Genomic DNA, 17,635 nt, shown 5'->3' with positions numbered 1-17,635 from the left:
CTGAGTACCAGACATAAAGCCCCATATCCCTGTGTGCAAAACCCTTGCTGTGGACCAAACATTTGTGTTTTCACAAATTTGTACATCGAAGCCCTAATCCCCAGTGTGATATTTGAGGTGGGGCCTTTGGGAGGTGATAAGGTTTAGATGAGGATCTGAAGATGGAGTCCCAGGGATGGGATTAGGGCCTTTGTAAGAAGAGAAAGAGACTAGAGCCCCTTCTCTCCACCATGTAAGCATACGGCAACAAATTGACCATGTGCAAGTCAGGAAGTGGGTCTCACCAGCAACCTTGATCTTGGACTTCCAGCCTCCAGAACTGTGAGAAATAAGTGTTTGTTGTGTAAGCCATTCAGTCCATGGTATTTTCTTATAGTAGCCCAAACAAACTAAGACAGCTCTGCTCCAGGCCTCTGGTGAATTCATCTACCCTGATGCCAAGGGATCTAAATTCTACTTCTCTTTGCTAACATTCTTTCCTTCTCATAGTGGCTGAGACCCCTGGCTTCTCTGCCCATTTTGTTGTCACTGATGGAGTCTCCTCAGACCTACTGAATCAGAATCACTAGGCAGGTGCCCAGAATCTGAGTTTTTATGAAGCTTGCCAGGAGATTCTGATGGGCGCTCTGGCAGGGGACCCACAGCTGTGGACACAGCTGCTCAGTCTCCTCTGAGGGAGGAAGCAAGGTAGATGTCTCACTGTGTCTCCGTGCTGGCCCTTAACCCAAGAGAGGTCATAGCAGGCACTAGAGGAGAAGTTCAGCAGACTAGTCCTGAGGGGGTGAAGGGACTCTGCCTCTCACTGAGGCCTCCCTCAGGAGGATGTGTCTTTGGTGTGAGTTCAGTAAAAGGGACAGAAATGGTAGGGACAGTAGGCCAGATTATGTGGCAGGGGACTTTCTCTTTCTCCAGCCAGGAGGCCTGCCCACCTCTTGGGCCAGTAGGCCTTCTAGAGTGGCCTAGGGCAGCAGCCTTGGAGAGCCTAACTGAGCATTGGGAAGTGGGGAAGACATTACGAATAGGGTCCTGAAACGCCTTCATTCCCGACAAGTTTAAAAATCTTACGTGCACTGACATCTCTCCTGCAAATCTGCCTCTCATCCAGAGGGCAGTTTGATTGTTCAGCGCAGCAAAATATTTTCTTCTTTTTTATTTAATGTTTATTTTTGAGAGAGACAGAGACAGAGTGTGAATGGGGGAGAGACAGAGAGAGAGGGAGACACAGAATCCGAAGCAGGTTCCAGGCTCTGAGCTGTCTGCACAAAGCCTGACGTGGGGCTCAAACTCACTAACTGTGAGAACATGACCTGAGCCGAAGTCGGATGCTCAACCGACTGAGCCATTCAGGTGCTCCAATGCAGCAAAACGTTTTCTGAGCACCCACTCTGGTCTGTGCCTGGCCCTGAGTTAAGGCGTAGGAATACTGGGATGAATTGCACATCTCTGAATTGCTTATGGTCACCTGAAGTGCTTTTCAGGGTGGGTTTTGAGAATCAACTACAGCAGAAGTGGTTTGTTAAAAGTACAGGTGCCAGGAGACAAAAGCAAAAATGAACTATTGGGAGGGACCTCATCAAGATAAAAAAACTTCTGCACAGCAAAGGAAACAGTCAACAAAACTAAAGGGCAACCTATAGAATGGGAGAAGGTATTTGCAAATGACATATTGGATTAGGGGCTAATGTCCAAAATCTATAAAGAACTTATCAAACTCAACACCCCAAAAGTAAATAATCCAGTTAAGAAATGGGCAGAAGTCATGAACAGACATTTCTCCAAAGAAGACATACAAATGGCCAGCAGACACATGAAAAAATGCTCAACCTCACTCATCATCAGGGAAATACAAATCAAAACCACAATGAGATATCACCTCACACATGTCAGAATGGCTAAAATTAACAACTCGGGACACAATAGATGTTGGCGAGGATGTGAAGAAAGGGGGACCCTTTTGCACTGCTGGTAGGAATGCAAACTGGTGCAGCCACTCTGGAAAATGGTGTGGAGCTTCCTCAAAAAGTTAAAAAGAGAACTACCTATGACCCGGCAATTGCACTACTAGGTATTTATCCGAAGGAGACAGGAATGCTGATTCAAAGGGGCACATGCACCCCAGTGTTTATAGCAACACTATCAATAATAGCCAAATTATGAAAAGAGCCAAAGTGTCCATTGACTGATGAACGGATAAAGAAGATTATACAATGGAATATTACTCAGTGATGAAAAAGAATGAAATCTTGCCATTTGCAGCATGGATGGAACTAGAGTGTATCATGCTAAGCCAAATAAGCCAGTCAGAGAAAATATCATATGATTGCATTCATATGTGGAATTTAAGAAACAGAAAAAATGTGTAGGGAAAGGGACAGAAAAACAAAATAAGATAAAAAAAAAAAAGAGAGAGAGGCAAACCATAAACACTCTTAATGATAGAGAACAAACTGAGGGTTGCTGGAGGGGAGTTGGTGGGGGGATGAGCTAAATGGGTGATGGGCATTAAGGATGGCATTTGTTGGGATGAGCACTGGGTGTTATATGTAAGTGATGAATCACTAAAGTCTACTCCTGAAATATTACCCTATATGTTAACTAACTTGAATTTAAATAAAATCTTGGGGAAAAAAAAGTATAGATGCCCAATTTTAACAAATGTACCACTCAAGTGGTGGGAGAGAGCAGGGAGTATATGGGAACTCTCTGTACTTTCTGCTCAATTTTGCTATGAACCTAAAACTGCTCTATAAAAATAAAGCCTTAAAAAAATTAAAATGTAGTTGCTTGAGTCCTGAAACCCCTGGTCTACTTATGCAGAATTTCAGAGAGTGGGGCCCCAGCATCTGCAATTTAGAAAGGCCTCTTACAGAATCTGATTCACTGTAAAGTTTGAGAACCAGTGGACATTTTTGACAACTCCAATTTTGTGTTTGTTTTATAAAATACATACAAATGAAATGAAGGAAATTAAAACCACTTGTAATCCTACTCTCCTAAGATAATCATCCTTAGCAGTTTATTGGATATCTTTCTAGGTGTGTGTGTGTGCGTGTGTGTGTGTGTGTGTATTTAAATAAACATGTGTAACATCTGTGTGGTACCTGACACTGTGCTAGGTCTTGGGGACAGAGATGAGAAGAATGGTCCTGGCCATGGTGCACCCACAGTCATGTTAAATGATGCCTGGTACAGCTTGAAGCTCAGCCTTAGTCACCCGCTCATTTGTGCTTACCTTTTCCCCACAGGTGTACATCATCAATGTGACCTGGTCCGACTCCACATCCCAGACCATCTACCGGAGGTACAGCAAGTTCTTTGACCTGCAGGTGAGTTGGTCTGAGTTTGGATGGTACCCAGTTCCAGCCACCGTGGCCTGAGTCTCTGCTGGGCTGGCCTCTGTCATGTCCTTACTCAGCCGGAGAACCCCTGTCAGAACTCTCAGGGTCAGCATCCAGGTCAGAACAGAGGGACAAATGAGGGAACCTCACCTGTCTAGCTGAGCTTGGCTCAGTCTTTAATGTCGCAGGCAGACACAGGTATTTGTTGGCTTCATCTGATGGTCTTAACAGTCAAGCTTTGTCACCCTCCTTTGCCTGGGGGTTAGGAAACCAGGGTGGAGAGGCAGGAGGATGGCCGTGGGTGCTGTGTGCATGAGCAGACATGTGTCTATAAACATCCAGGGTGAGACACAAGCCACCACATCTTTGCAGGCAAAGAAAAGCAAACACACGGGAGAGACAGAAACAGAAAATAAGCAGTTTCTTGAACTACAGACACAAACTGGGCATACCACTGTGTCTGGCTAGCCGAATAAGGCTCTTGCTGCCATGTTTGTACATGTGTATGATGTGTGTGACTCTCTAATATACACAGGGATGTCTGCACAGGGGGATGGTACTAGGGATCCCACAGCTCCACTGCAGACACCTCCCTTGATGCTACCTAATTTGGTTAGGCCTTTTTGAATTACAAGTGGTAGTTTTACACTCCTACTGGCTCACACTAAAAGGAGATTTGGTTGGAAGGGTATACCACAGAAGGTTGTGTAGTTGGCCAGGTGGTAAAGAGGGGAGTGAGGCAGTGGGCTCCAAGAACACCCAAAACTACAGCTGCTTTCTGTCTGTCTGCTCTCTGCTTCTCTCTGGGCACTGCCCTCAGATTTCTGAGGAACTTGGCTGTCAACAACTCCCGAATTTCATATCTTGTAGTTCCCAACACCTGAGAGACTGTCTCTGACTGACTGTTTCAAGTTGAAAAATCCCAGGGAAGACTCGGATTGGCCTGATTTTGGTCACGTGCCCTCTCTGGACCAATCAGAGTGGCCCAGACTAGAAGGTCATGTAGCACAGATGTGACCACTAGGGGGCCTATGCCTCTGTAACAGAGTCAGGCACCAGACAAGGCAGAATTAGTGTGAGTTGAACAGCAACCCTTCCAATACCAGGAAGGGAAAACTGAGAGTTTCTAGATTCTTCCTTAGGGCTATAAGCCTGGTGTAGGCCAATAAAAACACAAAGAAGAGACACCTACTTCTGGTCCTCACAACCAGGCTCTACTCGTTCATTTGCAGGCTTTGGTGGTGAGTCACCTTGGAGAGGCCAGGCCTGCATGTTTGCCCTTAAGTACCTGACTATCCCATTGTCCTTATCACTCTACCAATGAGATGAGTCAAAGGTGAGCCAGCTTCCTGTATTACAGTAAATCCTGTCTTAATCCGATAATATGGGATGGAAAGCCACTCCTTACTTTCCTGCCTCTTCTCCTCACCTCCCCTATTACTGTCCAGTCTCCTTGGGTCCTTCTGGTATAAACTGGTGGGATTTGCTGATACCCCATCAATGGATGTAGTGTGCGGGACAGGAAATGATAAGTTAGTTGGGGAGAGGGAACCCTGAAAGGACTCATTGATGAGCCAGAGGGAGTCTCAGAGCCAACGGAAACTCTCAAATCAGAGCTTTTCTTCCCCCACCCTTCTGTTCTGTGCCCCCATCCCCTCCCTAGTTACAGAACCTCACAAGAAAGGAATGCTACTCCCCCTACTTCTTCCTTGCCTGGAGGGCTTATTTCCTGTGTGTTGGGAGGGGACGCACAGCATGGGTCAGCTTGTGTGATGCACTGGCTCTAGACGTGAGCATGGCCAGGCCTGTCCACATGGGTCATCACTGCCTTGGAGATACAGTTTGGAAAGGGTCCTTCGGAATTTAACCTTTGAGCCAAGCATAACATCTTTGTGAACCCATTTTACGGAACTCATGACATGACTTTTAGTGGCATTCATTTTGGAAAGCCTTTCTTATTTATCGGGGTCACTGATTTTAATATGGCGACTCCTGTAGAGGAAGAAACATGGTAATGCTAACTCCATCTCTAGTCACTGGTGCCCTCGCAATTGGGCTTTCTAGTGAGAGAGTGGCTTCAAGCTTAGGCACTGGGGACGCATTGCCTAGGACTGGTTACTGGCTCCACCACCTTGTAGCTCTGGAAACATTCCTCAACTTTTCTAGGTTCTCTTTCCCATCTGTGGAATGTAGATTTGAATAGTACCCACCCAGTAGGGTTGTTGTGAGGCTTAAATGAGCAAATCTATCCTTGGGAATGGACTATCTCAGGCACACACCGGGACAAGCAGCCCTGAGCAGGAGGGGCGGGGGGACACAGGAGCCAAACGACTTGTGCTTGGAGAGAGACAGTGTCTCTTTCATGTGACCCGTGGCATTAATGAGGAGTCCTCTGGTGGAGCATGGGGGAGCTGGCTCATTCGTGGCATTGTGGACGAGAGTCCACAGATAACCTGGTAACTGCCCATTCTACACTTACCTGAAGCCTTAGGACTATACTGGGCTGGTCATTTATCTCCATCCACATTCACCTCTGTCCCCCACACCACCCATATGTCTTACTTACAGGCTATCTGCTACTCTTGAGGCCCTGGAATAGGGTCACCAGATAAAATATGAGATGTCCAGTTAATTTTTTTAATGTTTTTTTAATGTTTTAATGTTTATTTATTTTTAACAGAGAGAGAGAGAGAGACAGAGCATGAGTGGGGGAGGGGCAGAGAGAGAGGGAGACACAGAATCCAAAGCAGGCTCCAGGCTCTGAGCTGTCGGCACAGAGCCTGACATGGGTCTCGAACTCACAGACTACGAGATCATGACCTGAGCCGAAGTCAGACACTCAACCGACTGAGCCACCCAGGCGCCCCTTTAATGTTTATTTACTTTTGACAGAAAGAGAGAGACAGAGCATGAGTGGGGTAGGGGGCAGAGAGAGAGGGAGACACAGAATCCGAAGCAGGCTCCAGGCTCTGAGCTGTCAGCACAGAGCCTGATGCGACACGGGGCTCAAACTTACAGACCGCGAGATCATGACCTGAGCTGAAGTCGGACGCTCAACCAACTGAGCCACCCAGGCACTCCTCCAGTTAATTTTGAATTTCAGAGGAACAATATTTTTTTTCACTGTAAGTGTGTCCCAAATATTGCATGGGATATACTTACACTAAAAAAGCGATTCATTGTTTATCTGAAATTCACATGTTATTGTGTGTCCTGTGTTTTCACTTGCTTAATCTAGCAGCCTTACCCTGACTGTAAATGGTGAGGATGGAAGAATAAAGATGAATAAGCCAGCCTGGCTCAGGGTAAGAGTGGATGGGCCTGTGCTACGCCCTCCTACATATTTGCACTTCTTCAGGATGGAAGTGGCACAAGCTGAGGAATGCTAAGTTGAGAAGGACAAGGTCCCTTCCTTCCAGAAGTCTGGTGGGGAAAGTAGACTTTTAGGCAGTGAAGTCTACTGGAAATGAAATAAACACTTGATTGAGGGACAAGCAGCATTTACAGATGGAGAGAAAGGAAAGAGCACTCCTCTTGGGAGGAGGGAACAAAACATATGGTTTGATTGGGACGGCAGCCTCGAGTGATATAGCCCCATACCCCCACAACCGTTTGGGGGTATTTGGTTGTTTTTTGAAAATTATAGTTATTGGGGTAAAGTATGTCCCTAATTTCTTTGTAAATTTGTTTATTCATTAAACATGCCTGCCTCCTATCCATCTGTCCATCATCCATCCATCCATCATCCATCCATCTAATCTATCCAATCTAAGTGCCTATCTTCTATGTCCCAGGAAGTATGCTGGGCTCTGGGGATTTATTGATGAGCAAAAGCAAAATAAATATATATTTTATAAATATATATATAAATATAAATATAAATATAAATATAAATTATATATATATATATATATATATATATATATATATATATATATAATTTCATACTATTTCAAATGCTACAAAGAGAAGTACCATAGAGATACTACAGGGAAACATACTCTGGGATCAAAGCAGGCATCCCTGAAGAAGTAAGTGGAAACTGACAGATCAAGGAGTTATTTTATCTTATTTTGAAGATCAGAGATTTTTTCTGCTTCTAATGAAAGACAAAGACTGTCTCCCCAGACAAAGGCATGAATGTACATATATAATTCTAATGACCTTTTTTGGTCATTCATACCCCCCTGATATCCTTCCAAGGGTATCAGGATAAGACCCTCTACTCTGCCCCAAACCCTCTCCTCTCCTCATATCTTCTGCCTTCAGCCTTCAGCCCCAGTGGTTCTGCCTCCACACACCAGGGGCTGTGCACTGAATGTGGCCCCTCTTCCTGCCCCCTGGGAAGCACCAGGTATGGAGCCCTTCACCTGTGCTGTTCACTGTGGTAGCCACTAGCCACATGTGGCTATTTACATTTACATTTAAATTAATTTAAAAAGTTTGAAATTAAATTTAATTCATTTTTAAATTTTTTTAAACATTTATTTATTTTTGAGACAGAGAGAGAGAGAGAAAGGGCACAAGTAGGGGAGGGGCAGAGAGAGAGGGAGACACAGAATCCGAAGCAGGTTCTGTCAGCACAGAGCCCGACGTGGGGCTCCAGCTCATGAACCGTGAGATCATGACCTGAGCTGAAGTCGGATAGTCAACCAACTGAGCCACCCAGACGTCCCTTGTTTAATTCATTTTTAAGAATCAAATTAGATTTACTTTATTGGTCATACTTGCTGTATTCTTCTTTTATATAAAGTTTATTTAATTTTGAGAGAGAGAGAAAGCAAGCATGCATGCATGTGTGAGAGGGCAAGGGGCAGAGAGAGGGAGAAAGAGAGACAGAGAGAGGGAATGCAAATGAATCTCAAGCAGGCTCCCTGGTGAGCACAGAGCCCACCCTTTGAAATCATGACCTGAGCCAAAATCAAGAGTCACATGCTTAACCAACTGAGCCACCCAGGTGCCCCATACTTGCTTATATTCTAAGTGTTCCATAGTCACAGTGGCTAGTGGCTACATATTGAGCAGATACAGAGAATTTCTATCATGACAGAAGTGTCTTTTGGAATGTGCTGTTTTAGACCATCTGGGGCACACAACAGGCTTGACTGGGTTTTCTGCCTACCCCAGAGGGCTCTGCCACCCTCCCAGCCCCTCCTCAGCTGCCTTCTAAAATCTTTAGGGCCCCGGCAGGAAGAAGGAGACTATGTTCTACCATGATTTGCTCGATCAATAGAGCAATTCAATTCAACAGCTATTCCAAACACTTCTGGAAACCACGTCAGTTGCTAGAGAGGGCTTCTAAGGGCATTTCAGATGTTAAGTTGGGAGTAGGGAGAAGAGAGGCTCTTGGTCTCCAAGTAGAAATTGATTTCTTCTAAAATAATCCACCACTCAGCCTATCTGCCCAGGAAAAGGGACCTGTCCCAGAGGGAGCTCTCTGGGACAAGGCCTGATGTTGAGGCCTGTTTGGCTCTAAAGGGCTTGGATTACTTGGAGGTGCAGCTAAGGGGAGAAGGAGGACAGTAAAGGGCCGCAGATGCTCTTAAGTTGCCTTCTCATTGGCACTAGATCACACTTCCAGCCTCTGTAAAGTTCCTTGCACAACTCCTTCACTGTTAAGTATCCCCCCCACCGAGGAAGGACCGGAAGACTCTCTGAAGCCCCGGCTCCACCGAAGGTTGTTTCACAATCTGACCTACAAGGCGGTGGGCAACAGTAATTGCTCTGCAAACATTGGCTCCGTGCTGCTGCTGGTCCTTTAGTCTGAACTCCGGCCAGTGAGTGCAGAGGGTCAATATTTGATGAGAGGCCGGAGAGGCCCTTAGGCTTCCCCCACACTGCTTGGAAGATGGAGGTAAGAAGGTTCTTTAGGTATGCTCATTTGCTCTGGTGGATTTAACTTGTTTTGAAGAGCTTTAATCTCTCTTCCTTATTCATCTCTCTAGACTTTCCACCCACTTACCCCACCCAGGGTCACACTCACTTTCTAGCTTTCAAATAGCCAGGCTAATGTTGAGCAAACAAAACTATAATCCCCAAATCATTCATTACTGGACTTGGAACGTGTGTTGGGGGCGGGGGGGCATGTTCTGAGGTCATTTATGGTGCATTATTGGATCACTGCATTTTTAGAATGAGAATTCTATTCCAGGTCCCTCACTTTGCAGGTAAACATCTGTGTTCATCTTTCTATTTATTAGATTTATAGTTTGGTTTAGGTTTTGTTTAGTTCAGCTTAGTTTAGTGTAGCTTATAGTTTTGCTTTAGTTTGGTTTGATGTTCAGAGCAGGCCTCTGCCGAGGTCAAAGTAAGGTGGTCCTGATGTGTGCCAGGAACCAAGCTGAGGATAGGAAAGGGGAGGGAGGAAGTGTCTCTCCTGCGGGCTCTGTCTTTTAATCATCAAGGCAACCTCTGTGTTGTTTGAGATCATTGACCCTACACTAAAGGCAAGGCGGCCCAAGCCTGGGGAGGTAACACGCCAAGTTCTAAGAACAGTTTCATTCCAAGGATTACAGACTTCCATTGCCTGGCATGGCAGTACAAGTCCCAGCTGTGCGGTGAGCTGTGGGTCATTGTGATTGCTCACACACCCTGGACAGAGGAGAACATCGGCCATGACTGATGTCAGTCCCCAGTCCCAGGAAGGCACAGAGAGCCTCACGTTGTTTGCCGTGGTGACAGTGGGAAACATGGCACAGAGGGCTGCTAAGTAAACTGTGATATTCTCATACCACGTTGTACAACAGTCAAAACAAATGAGATTGATCTCAGTTCTATGGATGAATAACTAAGAAATGTTAATGAATGACCACTGCAGATTTCAAACAGTACAGTATGATAGCAATTATGCAAAAGCAACAGCAAGACATATCTTTTGCAAGTACATATACAGCCTAAGTATATAAATATTTTTTAAAGATCTGGAAGGATGCACTCCAAATTGATAATAAAGTTATCTCTGGAAGAGGGTTGGGGCATCAATGAGAAGAGGATCTTGGTCAAAGGGGAAACTTAGCCTTATTTGTAATGTTTTACTTTATATAAAAAAATAATGTATTCATGTATTATTTACGACGTTAATATTTAATAATTAAAAGGATACCTATGGGAGGATTGGGAAAAGTGGGAAGTCTAAAATAAAATATGTCTCTCATGGTCATTATACTATAATGTGATAGAAAACACACAGGTTAAAAAAAATAGACACTAAGAGCTTATCTACCAAGAGAAGGAAAATGACAATAATTATTAAAATCACATTATGTCATATTTCCTGAACCATCCTTCTAAATCATCCCTATGGAATGGAACTGGTTAGAACCCATTACATCAAACCCCAGGGACCTGTCCAAATTATCTTATCAAACCGGAATCTTGTATTCAAACATTGCTCAAAACACATGAACTGTGTATTGGGGCAAGAAGTACTGGGTGGTTTTTGGTGGTACGACCAAAAACACTAAGGGCTGCATGGTTGTGGGTGCAAGGATTATGGGCAGGTACTCCAGGGCCAAGGTGACTGGGGTCCAAGACCAGCTCCAGCCCTCATTGTTAGCGATATACTGTTAGTATATAACCTTTGGTGAGTTCTTTAACCTCTCTGCACCCCGGTTTTCTCATCTGTATAATGGGGATAACAAAAATACCTGCCTCATGGGGTAATACTAAGAATGAAATGAGATAATCCATGTAAAGAACACCCATACACTAGCCCATACACCCATACACGAGAGCATTGAGACTCTCGATGGGAAAGCTGAAAGCTCACTAGTTAGACCCTCAGAAACATAACTCTGAGAGAAAATAGGTAGAGATGCCCGTGCCATCTGCAGGCAGATGTCTCCTCCTGTGCCCCACCGATACAGGCTCCACTCTCACCACGTGGTGCAGCCTGCCTCCAGACAGGAGAGTCAGGTGGCAGTGTTAAGCATTTCCTAGATAAAGCTTTTCACCTCCAAAGAGTGATTACCAATGCTCTTTCTCTCCCAGCAACACTATTAGGAAAACAAGTAATTATTGGTCACTGTTTTTCCTTGCTTTTGGAAAGACGCATCTTTTGGATCCCTGATGGAGCACCAGGGGATTCCAGGGGAACCCTGTGGGGATTCCAGTAGCCTTTGGGAATTCTATGGCTGGCTTCCCCCGCCCCCCCCCCCCCCCCCCCCCCCCCCCCCGGGAGTTGGCTCCTGCTTTTCCTGCTTTAACTACTGCCTTTCATCTTGCCCCTGTGGCCTGAGGGTGAACTCCAGCTTCCTCTCTCTCTTGATTTCTCTTCTGGCAGGCTGTGCTGTTTGCAGGGGTGGGGTTAGGGGAGTGCTGGGGGTATCTGTTCCCTGGGGGATGTTGGGAGAGGAGGGCCTGGGGAAGTGTTACCTGGAGGCCAGCTCAGGATAGAAAGCTGTTTACCTACCACTGGGTTGGAGTCCTGGGGTTACTTGGTACCCTGCCAGTGCCCCCTTCTTGTGCAGTTTCCTTAACCCTGTGGTTTTAGGAATAATCATGTGCACAGAGGCCTCACAGGTCTAGAGCAGATGAAGAGAGGTGGAGGGGAGAGGTGGTGGCCTTGGGGCAGAGTCATGGTGGGTGGGGGATGGTGGGAGACAGCCTCACACATCTTCTATGTGTAAAGGGAAATAAGAAGAGAGAGCTTGGGCTCTGCTGGAACCTGCCATCAGGAGAACTTTCCAGCTGGATACAAATAGAGGAGGGGAGTTTATCTGACTCTCTGCAACAGCCCAGAGTTGCAGGATACTCACCATGCTGTAGGTATGCTTAGAAAACTAATCTCTTCTTGTACTGATGAGTACTGCATCTGCGAGCACCATGTTTGGTATCTGCATACATTTGCAAAGGTGCTCCTAGCAAATGATGTATAAGTGATCCAGGCACATGCCTCCTAGATGCTCAGTGGACATAGGCCCTCTCAGATGAGACCCTCTCTTGTGAGTGCACCACGAAGCCAGGACCCATCTCAGTCTGCCCTTTGCTGATCATTCATACTCCCACTGTGCCCTGGTGGGATTTTCACCCAGTGGGGAAGCTCCTTTGTAGACATGGGGAAAATTGTAAGAAAAGCTGGAATGTCTTCTGGGTGTTAAATCTGGGCATTGTTTCCTTGTCTCTCACTTTCTGGGTGAAGTCTTGTGACTATGGGTGGATGGAGAGTTTAGGAGGCGGCCTGCTCCCCCAGTAACTGTCCTGCAGGACTGATGAGAATGTCTCTTTCAAGGAGAGAAATCAGCTGTGTGCAAATATCAGAATATGGGAGGTACACGCTCGGCAACCAGTGTTAACCATGTCTGCTGGGGAATTAGGGGTAGAATTGTGGTTTCTAACTAGAAGGCCCTTGGAGATCACCTAACAGGATGATACATGTCTGGCAGTCACGCTGCCACTTTCCAGCCTCATGCCCACAGCAGACATCATTGATTGGTCATGGCATGTTCCCGTCCTTTGCCCATGGCAGTCATTGCTCATCGACCTTGAGCCCAGACATGGTCTCAGGGTCCTTCTAAAAATAAACCAAAACCAGATACCTTCAGGAGGAGACTACCTGTCCATTGGCAAAGGCACCTTGAGTGAAAATTATTGGCTACCCTCTGATGTAGTCCTTTTCCTAAACAGATGAGGAAAGAGACCCCAGCAGGGGAAGTGACTTACCCAAATTATAAGGGCATTAAGTGACAGCAGGACTAGAACTCAGGTACCCTAGCTTCTAGGTCATTCTAGCCTCTATCCAGAAGTCCTCTTTCAGTTTTTGGCTGAGGGGGGCAGGAACGCCCTGTTGCATCACCAAGAAATCGCCCGGAGGGAGAGGGGGTCATTCACTCTCCCGGGGGACAAGATGCCTGTGCAGAGAGCCGAAGACTTCTCTTGAACTCCCAGAACAGTCAGACGGCAGACCTGCCTTCACAGGGTTAGCTGCGTCCTGGTGGAGCTCAGCCCACACGTCCCGCCCACCTCCTCCTACCTCTGTCGGATAACAGGCCCCGGTTCTGCCAGAGGCAGCATCTGAGTCAGGCTACACCGTCTGCGTGAACGCTTGGAGCCGCGCACCCTGTTTTCCTAGCAGAAGGTGTCACGTCAGGGTGTGTTCGGGTGGTACTTCAGGAAGGCCCTGAGTGTAGATGCTGCCTATGTCACCTCCTTCTCCTCTGGCCTCAGGCCTGAAGGTCTGACCTAGAAAACTCGGCTCTGCCCCCACCGGGACCCCCTGTATCCCCTTCGGATAAGCAGCAGGAAAGCTGGCTGGAGAGTGGGTGGGGGACAGTGTCCCCCTCCAAACTGGAGAATGAAGGGAAGGAAGGTCTTTGGTGGTGGCCAGGTGAGTGTCCTGTGAGTGTGGATGTGTGTGCCTGGAGCCTTCAGCTGTGACCAAGTCTCTCCCTTCCCTCAGGAGGGAATTTCAAGTTAATCCTGGCACCTTTGGCAGAGTGCCAGCTACATTCCCGGCACTGGGCTTGGTATAGGGGACCCCCACGGGGAAAAGTCCGCGTCATCCTGGGCAGAAAACCCAGGCCCACAGCTTTGGCCTAACCCGGAGCCGCCAGCTGGTGGAATAATCGGGGTAGGGCAGAAGGCACGGAATGAGCGAGCAACCCAGAGTATAGAGCACTGCCATCAGGCCTGCACACACTTAGGCACCCTGGCAGGCTGGTCAAAGTGCCTCCCGGAGCTGGGCTGGAGGCCTTGGCATACTCATACCCCTTCGCCCCATGGTAACAGTTGGTTTTGCTCTTGACTGGTGTGGAACTAGGCATGTAGGACAGCCAGGGGGAGCTGTCGGAGCCTGAGTTATGGGCTTGTTTGAGGGAAGACTGTTTTTCTCCTTCAGCTGGGTGACCCAGGGGTGCCAGCTGCAGTGACCCCCCCCCCCATCAGCTCCCTGCCGCCCTGGCTGGACCTCAGCCCCCCAAGTGATTTTAGGGGCTGTGATTCCTGCATCTCAGGGATGTTCCCTCAGACCAGGCCATTGTAGGAGTTGCTGGAGAATCAACACTGTTTCCTTTGTATCCTCAATTTAGCTGGAGCTAAGGAAAAAAAGGTTTTAGATTCTTCAGAGACCTCCACAGTTGGGTGACATCAGGCTCTCCAAAAGAGCCTGTGGGATTCTTTTCTTTTTTTTTTTTTAATGTTTATTTATTTTTGAGAGAGAATGCACAAGCAGGGGAGGGGCAGAGAGAGAGAGAGGACAGGCTGTGCTGACAGAAGCAAGCCGATGCAGGACTCAAACTCACAGAACCATGAGATTATGACCTGAGTCAAAGTCGGATGCTCAACCAACTGAACCACTCAGGTGCCCCGCACTTGTGGGATTCTTGATGCCAAATTCCTCGCTCTCCCAGTGGGGCAGTTTTTCATGGTGATGGAAAGCTCAAGCTTTGCTATCAGACAGATTTAACGTGGGTGTGCACACAGGCCCCACCTCTTACCAGCCCGGTGATCCCACACAATAACCTAGCCTCCGAGACTCCGCCTTCTCATCTGCAGAATGGCTCTCAGTGCAGAAGCTACCTCAGAGAAATGAGATTTCCAGGAGATGAGGCCCAGGAAGCCTTCCCCACAGAGTCTGGAGCAACCACAGAGAATTGTCAGGATGGTGGTCATTCCTGATGTTGCCCCTGGCCCCTGTGGAGGAGGGCAGGAGCTCCATGGACCCATGTCTGTCCAACCTGGACTAGGGGCACATCCTCTCAGCCACAGAAGGGTCTTGGGCACCTCCAAGCTGCGGCAAATGAATGCTGTAGGGCTGGCCAGTTGACGGCCCTAAATGCCAGCCTGCGTTGGGCTCCATCTGCTAATTAGGGAGCATTTATCTGGTGCCCAGCAGAACACGGTGGCCAGTTCAGCCACGCTGGAGTCTGAGCTCAGTGCCAGCGGTGGGCTGGGGCGGAGGCTAGGAATAGGGTGGGTGCAGTGGGGCGGGTGTCCCTAGGGCTAAATGGACCACATTCGGGTATACCTTAAGGGAAAAAAAAAAAAATAGAACAGGAAGCAGGAGGTTGCATATGGGCTGGAGTTAAGATGCGCGCAGACAGGGTGGTTCTGGCATGCGACAAGCGGCCATTCTTCCTACTGAGACAGTGCTGGCTGTCTCCTGAGGGCATCTATGGTGAAGGCCAGCCTCTCTGGCTCCTCCAGGGATGGGCTCCATTCTTTGTCGTGGAACCTTGTGAGGAGGAGCCCCAGTAGGAGGGTGGGGGGAAACTCCTCTGTGTGTGCCCCTTGGGGTGCTGGGCCATGCACGCTCCTGCTTCCATTCTGCAGTGACTGGGGCCAAGACAGGGGGACAGACCACGAGATCTACCCAATGTAGAAGGACTCAAAACCGAGATTCTGTCCATCAATGTATATCTTTCTGGTGCAGCTGGGACACTTCAGGCCAGTTTGGAATACCTGGGTTTCTTGGATGTGTAGTTGAGAGCTAAGGTGGATGGAGGTAGAGCCATAGAACCACCATCTCTGCAGGTGAGGGAGCCAGGATGCAGACTGGGCAGTCTGGCCGGAATCCACCTGCTGAATCCCTTCTGTCCACTGCCACTTGTAACTGTGATGCGGCCCCTACATGGGCCAGAGCACAACAGAGCCGGCCTAGGAGGCCCTGGCACCTTGGAGAGGAGAGGGGTCCTTTCCCACCTTGTCAGGAAGGCTTCGGCTACCAAGCAGGTGGGCTTAGGCTGGCCGCTGGAGGGAGTGCTGCCCTGACCCTCTGCCCTGCCTGGGGAGGGAGGGTTTAGGCTGAGCAGAGAGAGAGAGAGAGAGAGAGAGAGAGAGAAATTGTCAGTTTCTGTGCAGATGTTCATTTCCTTCTCTCTGTTCTTGAGTCCTGGATTCTTCCTGTGGTGTTCCCTTCATCTCTCTCTTTCCCCAGTTTCTCTATTTATCTCTATCCCTCCAAGGGTCTCTGAGTCTGTGCCTATGTCTTGGCATGGCTCCATTCATCCCTGTGGCCTTTCCCAAGAATCTTTTCTGGAGGCATTTTCTCTTACTCTGGTATGTCTTTGTCAGTCTCGGGGTCTCTCTGATCAGTATCTCCCCCTCCACGTTGTCATCACATCCTGAGCAGGAGTCTGGGAGAAGGGCAGGGCGGGACCTGACCCTGGTCTGTATGGGGGTCACTGACTGCAAGGAGCCAGGGGCTTGACAAGTCTGTACCCTCGAAGCAAAAGCCCATTGGGGGAGGGAGGCTCCTTCCCCTTTCCAAGGGAGTGTGGGGCCTCATAATTGACCTTTTCCCTGGCATTCCTTTTGGAATCAGGTGACAGTCTTGGTACCCTGGTGGGAGGCCGCTCTGCCTCCGGAGGACACCCTTCATGCCATCCATTGGCACTCCCCACTCCCAGAAGAGGCGTGACTGCAGTCTCCCTTCCCTGGGCCTGCTGTGCCCAGACCCCATGGCCTCAGGGGGCCAGAGGTGTCTCAGCCCTCACCCAAGCTTCCCTAGAGAGTGGGGCCCAGGGTTCTGTGGATAGGGCTGGGGATGTGGAGGAAGGAGCCTCAGGCTGGCTCTTCCCCTTCTTGTCCAGGGGGACGGAGGGTCCCCTGGGTCTCATCTGTCTGTTCCATCACCTAGTCCCTCCCCACCCCATGCTAGCTGTTCCTCTAAGGCCATACCTGCCCTGATGCTGTCCCCTCTAGAAATAGCTGGGCAGAACAGGGAGCAGCCCTTATACAGTCAAGTTGGTCCCCAGATATCTCACCAGCTGTCAGTGATCTGGGTAAGGGAGAGCCTTGACATAGGCCTGGGCCAGGGCTTTGCTCTCCCTTGAGCATCTTCTGTCTGTGAGGGGCTGTCCTGTGGTCCAAGTCTCTGTCATCACCTAGGGGTAGGTGAGAGGTGAGCACCTGTTATGGACAAGTCACTGATAAAGGGTGGGGCTGTCTATGAGCCGGCCCATAGGCTGCCCTGCAAGGCGTCTCCAATTATAAGTCACACGTATGCTCGGCCCTCAGCATATAACGAGCCCGGCTCCTATCTAGACCCCTCCCCACATTCTACCCCTGCACCCCTCTCCTTCCTTCTTCCTCCTCTCTTTCTCTGCCTCACCTTCCCCCCCATGCCATCTTCTTGGCCCTCAGCCAAGCCCTCTTGATTGCTCACCTACATCCATGGTGTTCTTACCAGGACTCCCAGTGCTCCAGTCTGGTCCTTCCAGCTGCTTCTGGAAGCCAGTGCACTGAAGCCAGTTAGCTTTTCTGTTCTGTTGTTTATTTTTAGTTATGAAATTGTTTAATCCTACAGAAAATAAGATAACATAGCAGAGGACCTACCTCCCAGATTTAACAAATGTTTGAGT

At 48.3% G+C, this 17,635-nt stretch overlaps 1 protein-coding gene across 6 annotated transcripts in view; it reads left to right on the top strand.

Annotated features, from left to right (window-relative positions):
- SH3PXD2A (SH3 and PX domains 2A) overlaps window positions 1-17,635 on the top strand; it is a 242,693-nt gene that overhangs the window by 50,994 nt on the left and 174,064 nt on the right. For 4 of the 6 annotated variants that reach the window (XM_086680773.1, XM_086680770.1, XM_086680771.1 and 1 more), the window contains one exon: window positions 3,246-3,326. In XM_086680773.1, the coding sequence (XP_086536899.1) occupies window positions 3,246-3,326 (81 nt within the window). Of the gene's footprint in view, window positions 1-3,245; window positions 3,327-4,597; window positions 4,675-13,065; window positions 13,663-17,635 lie in introns of those variants that run through there. The other 2 variants (XM_086680778.1, XM_086680774.1) reach the window with 2 other exon arrangements.

The sequence above is a fragment of the Puma concolor genome, chromosome D2, assembly GCF_028749965.1.
Source record: "Puma concolor isolate L17-30 chromosome D2, mPumCon1.1.hap2, whole genome shotgun sequence".
NCBI lineage: Eukaryota > Metazoa > Chordata > Mammalia > Carnivora > Felidae > Puma > Puma concolor.
The sequence above is the reverse complement of the archived record's forward strand: the minus strand, read 5'-3'. Positions and strand labels throughout refer to the sequence as shown.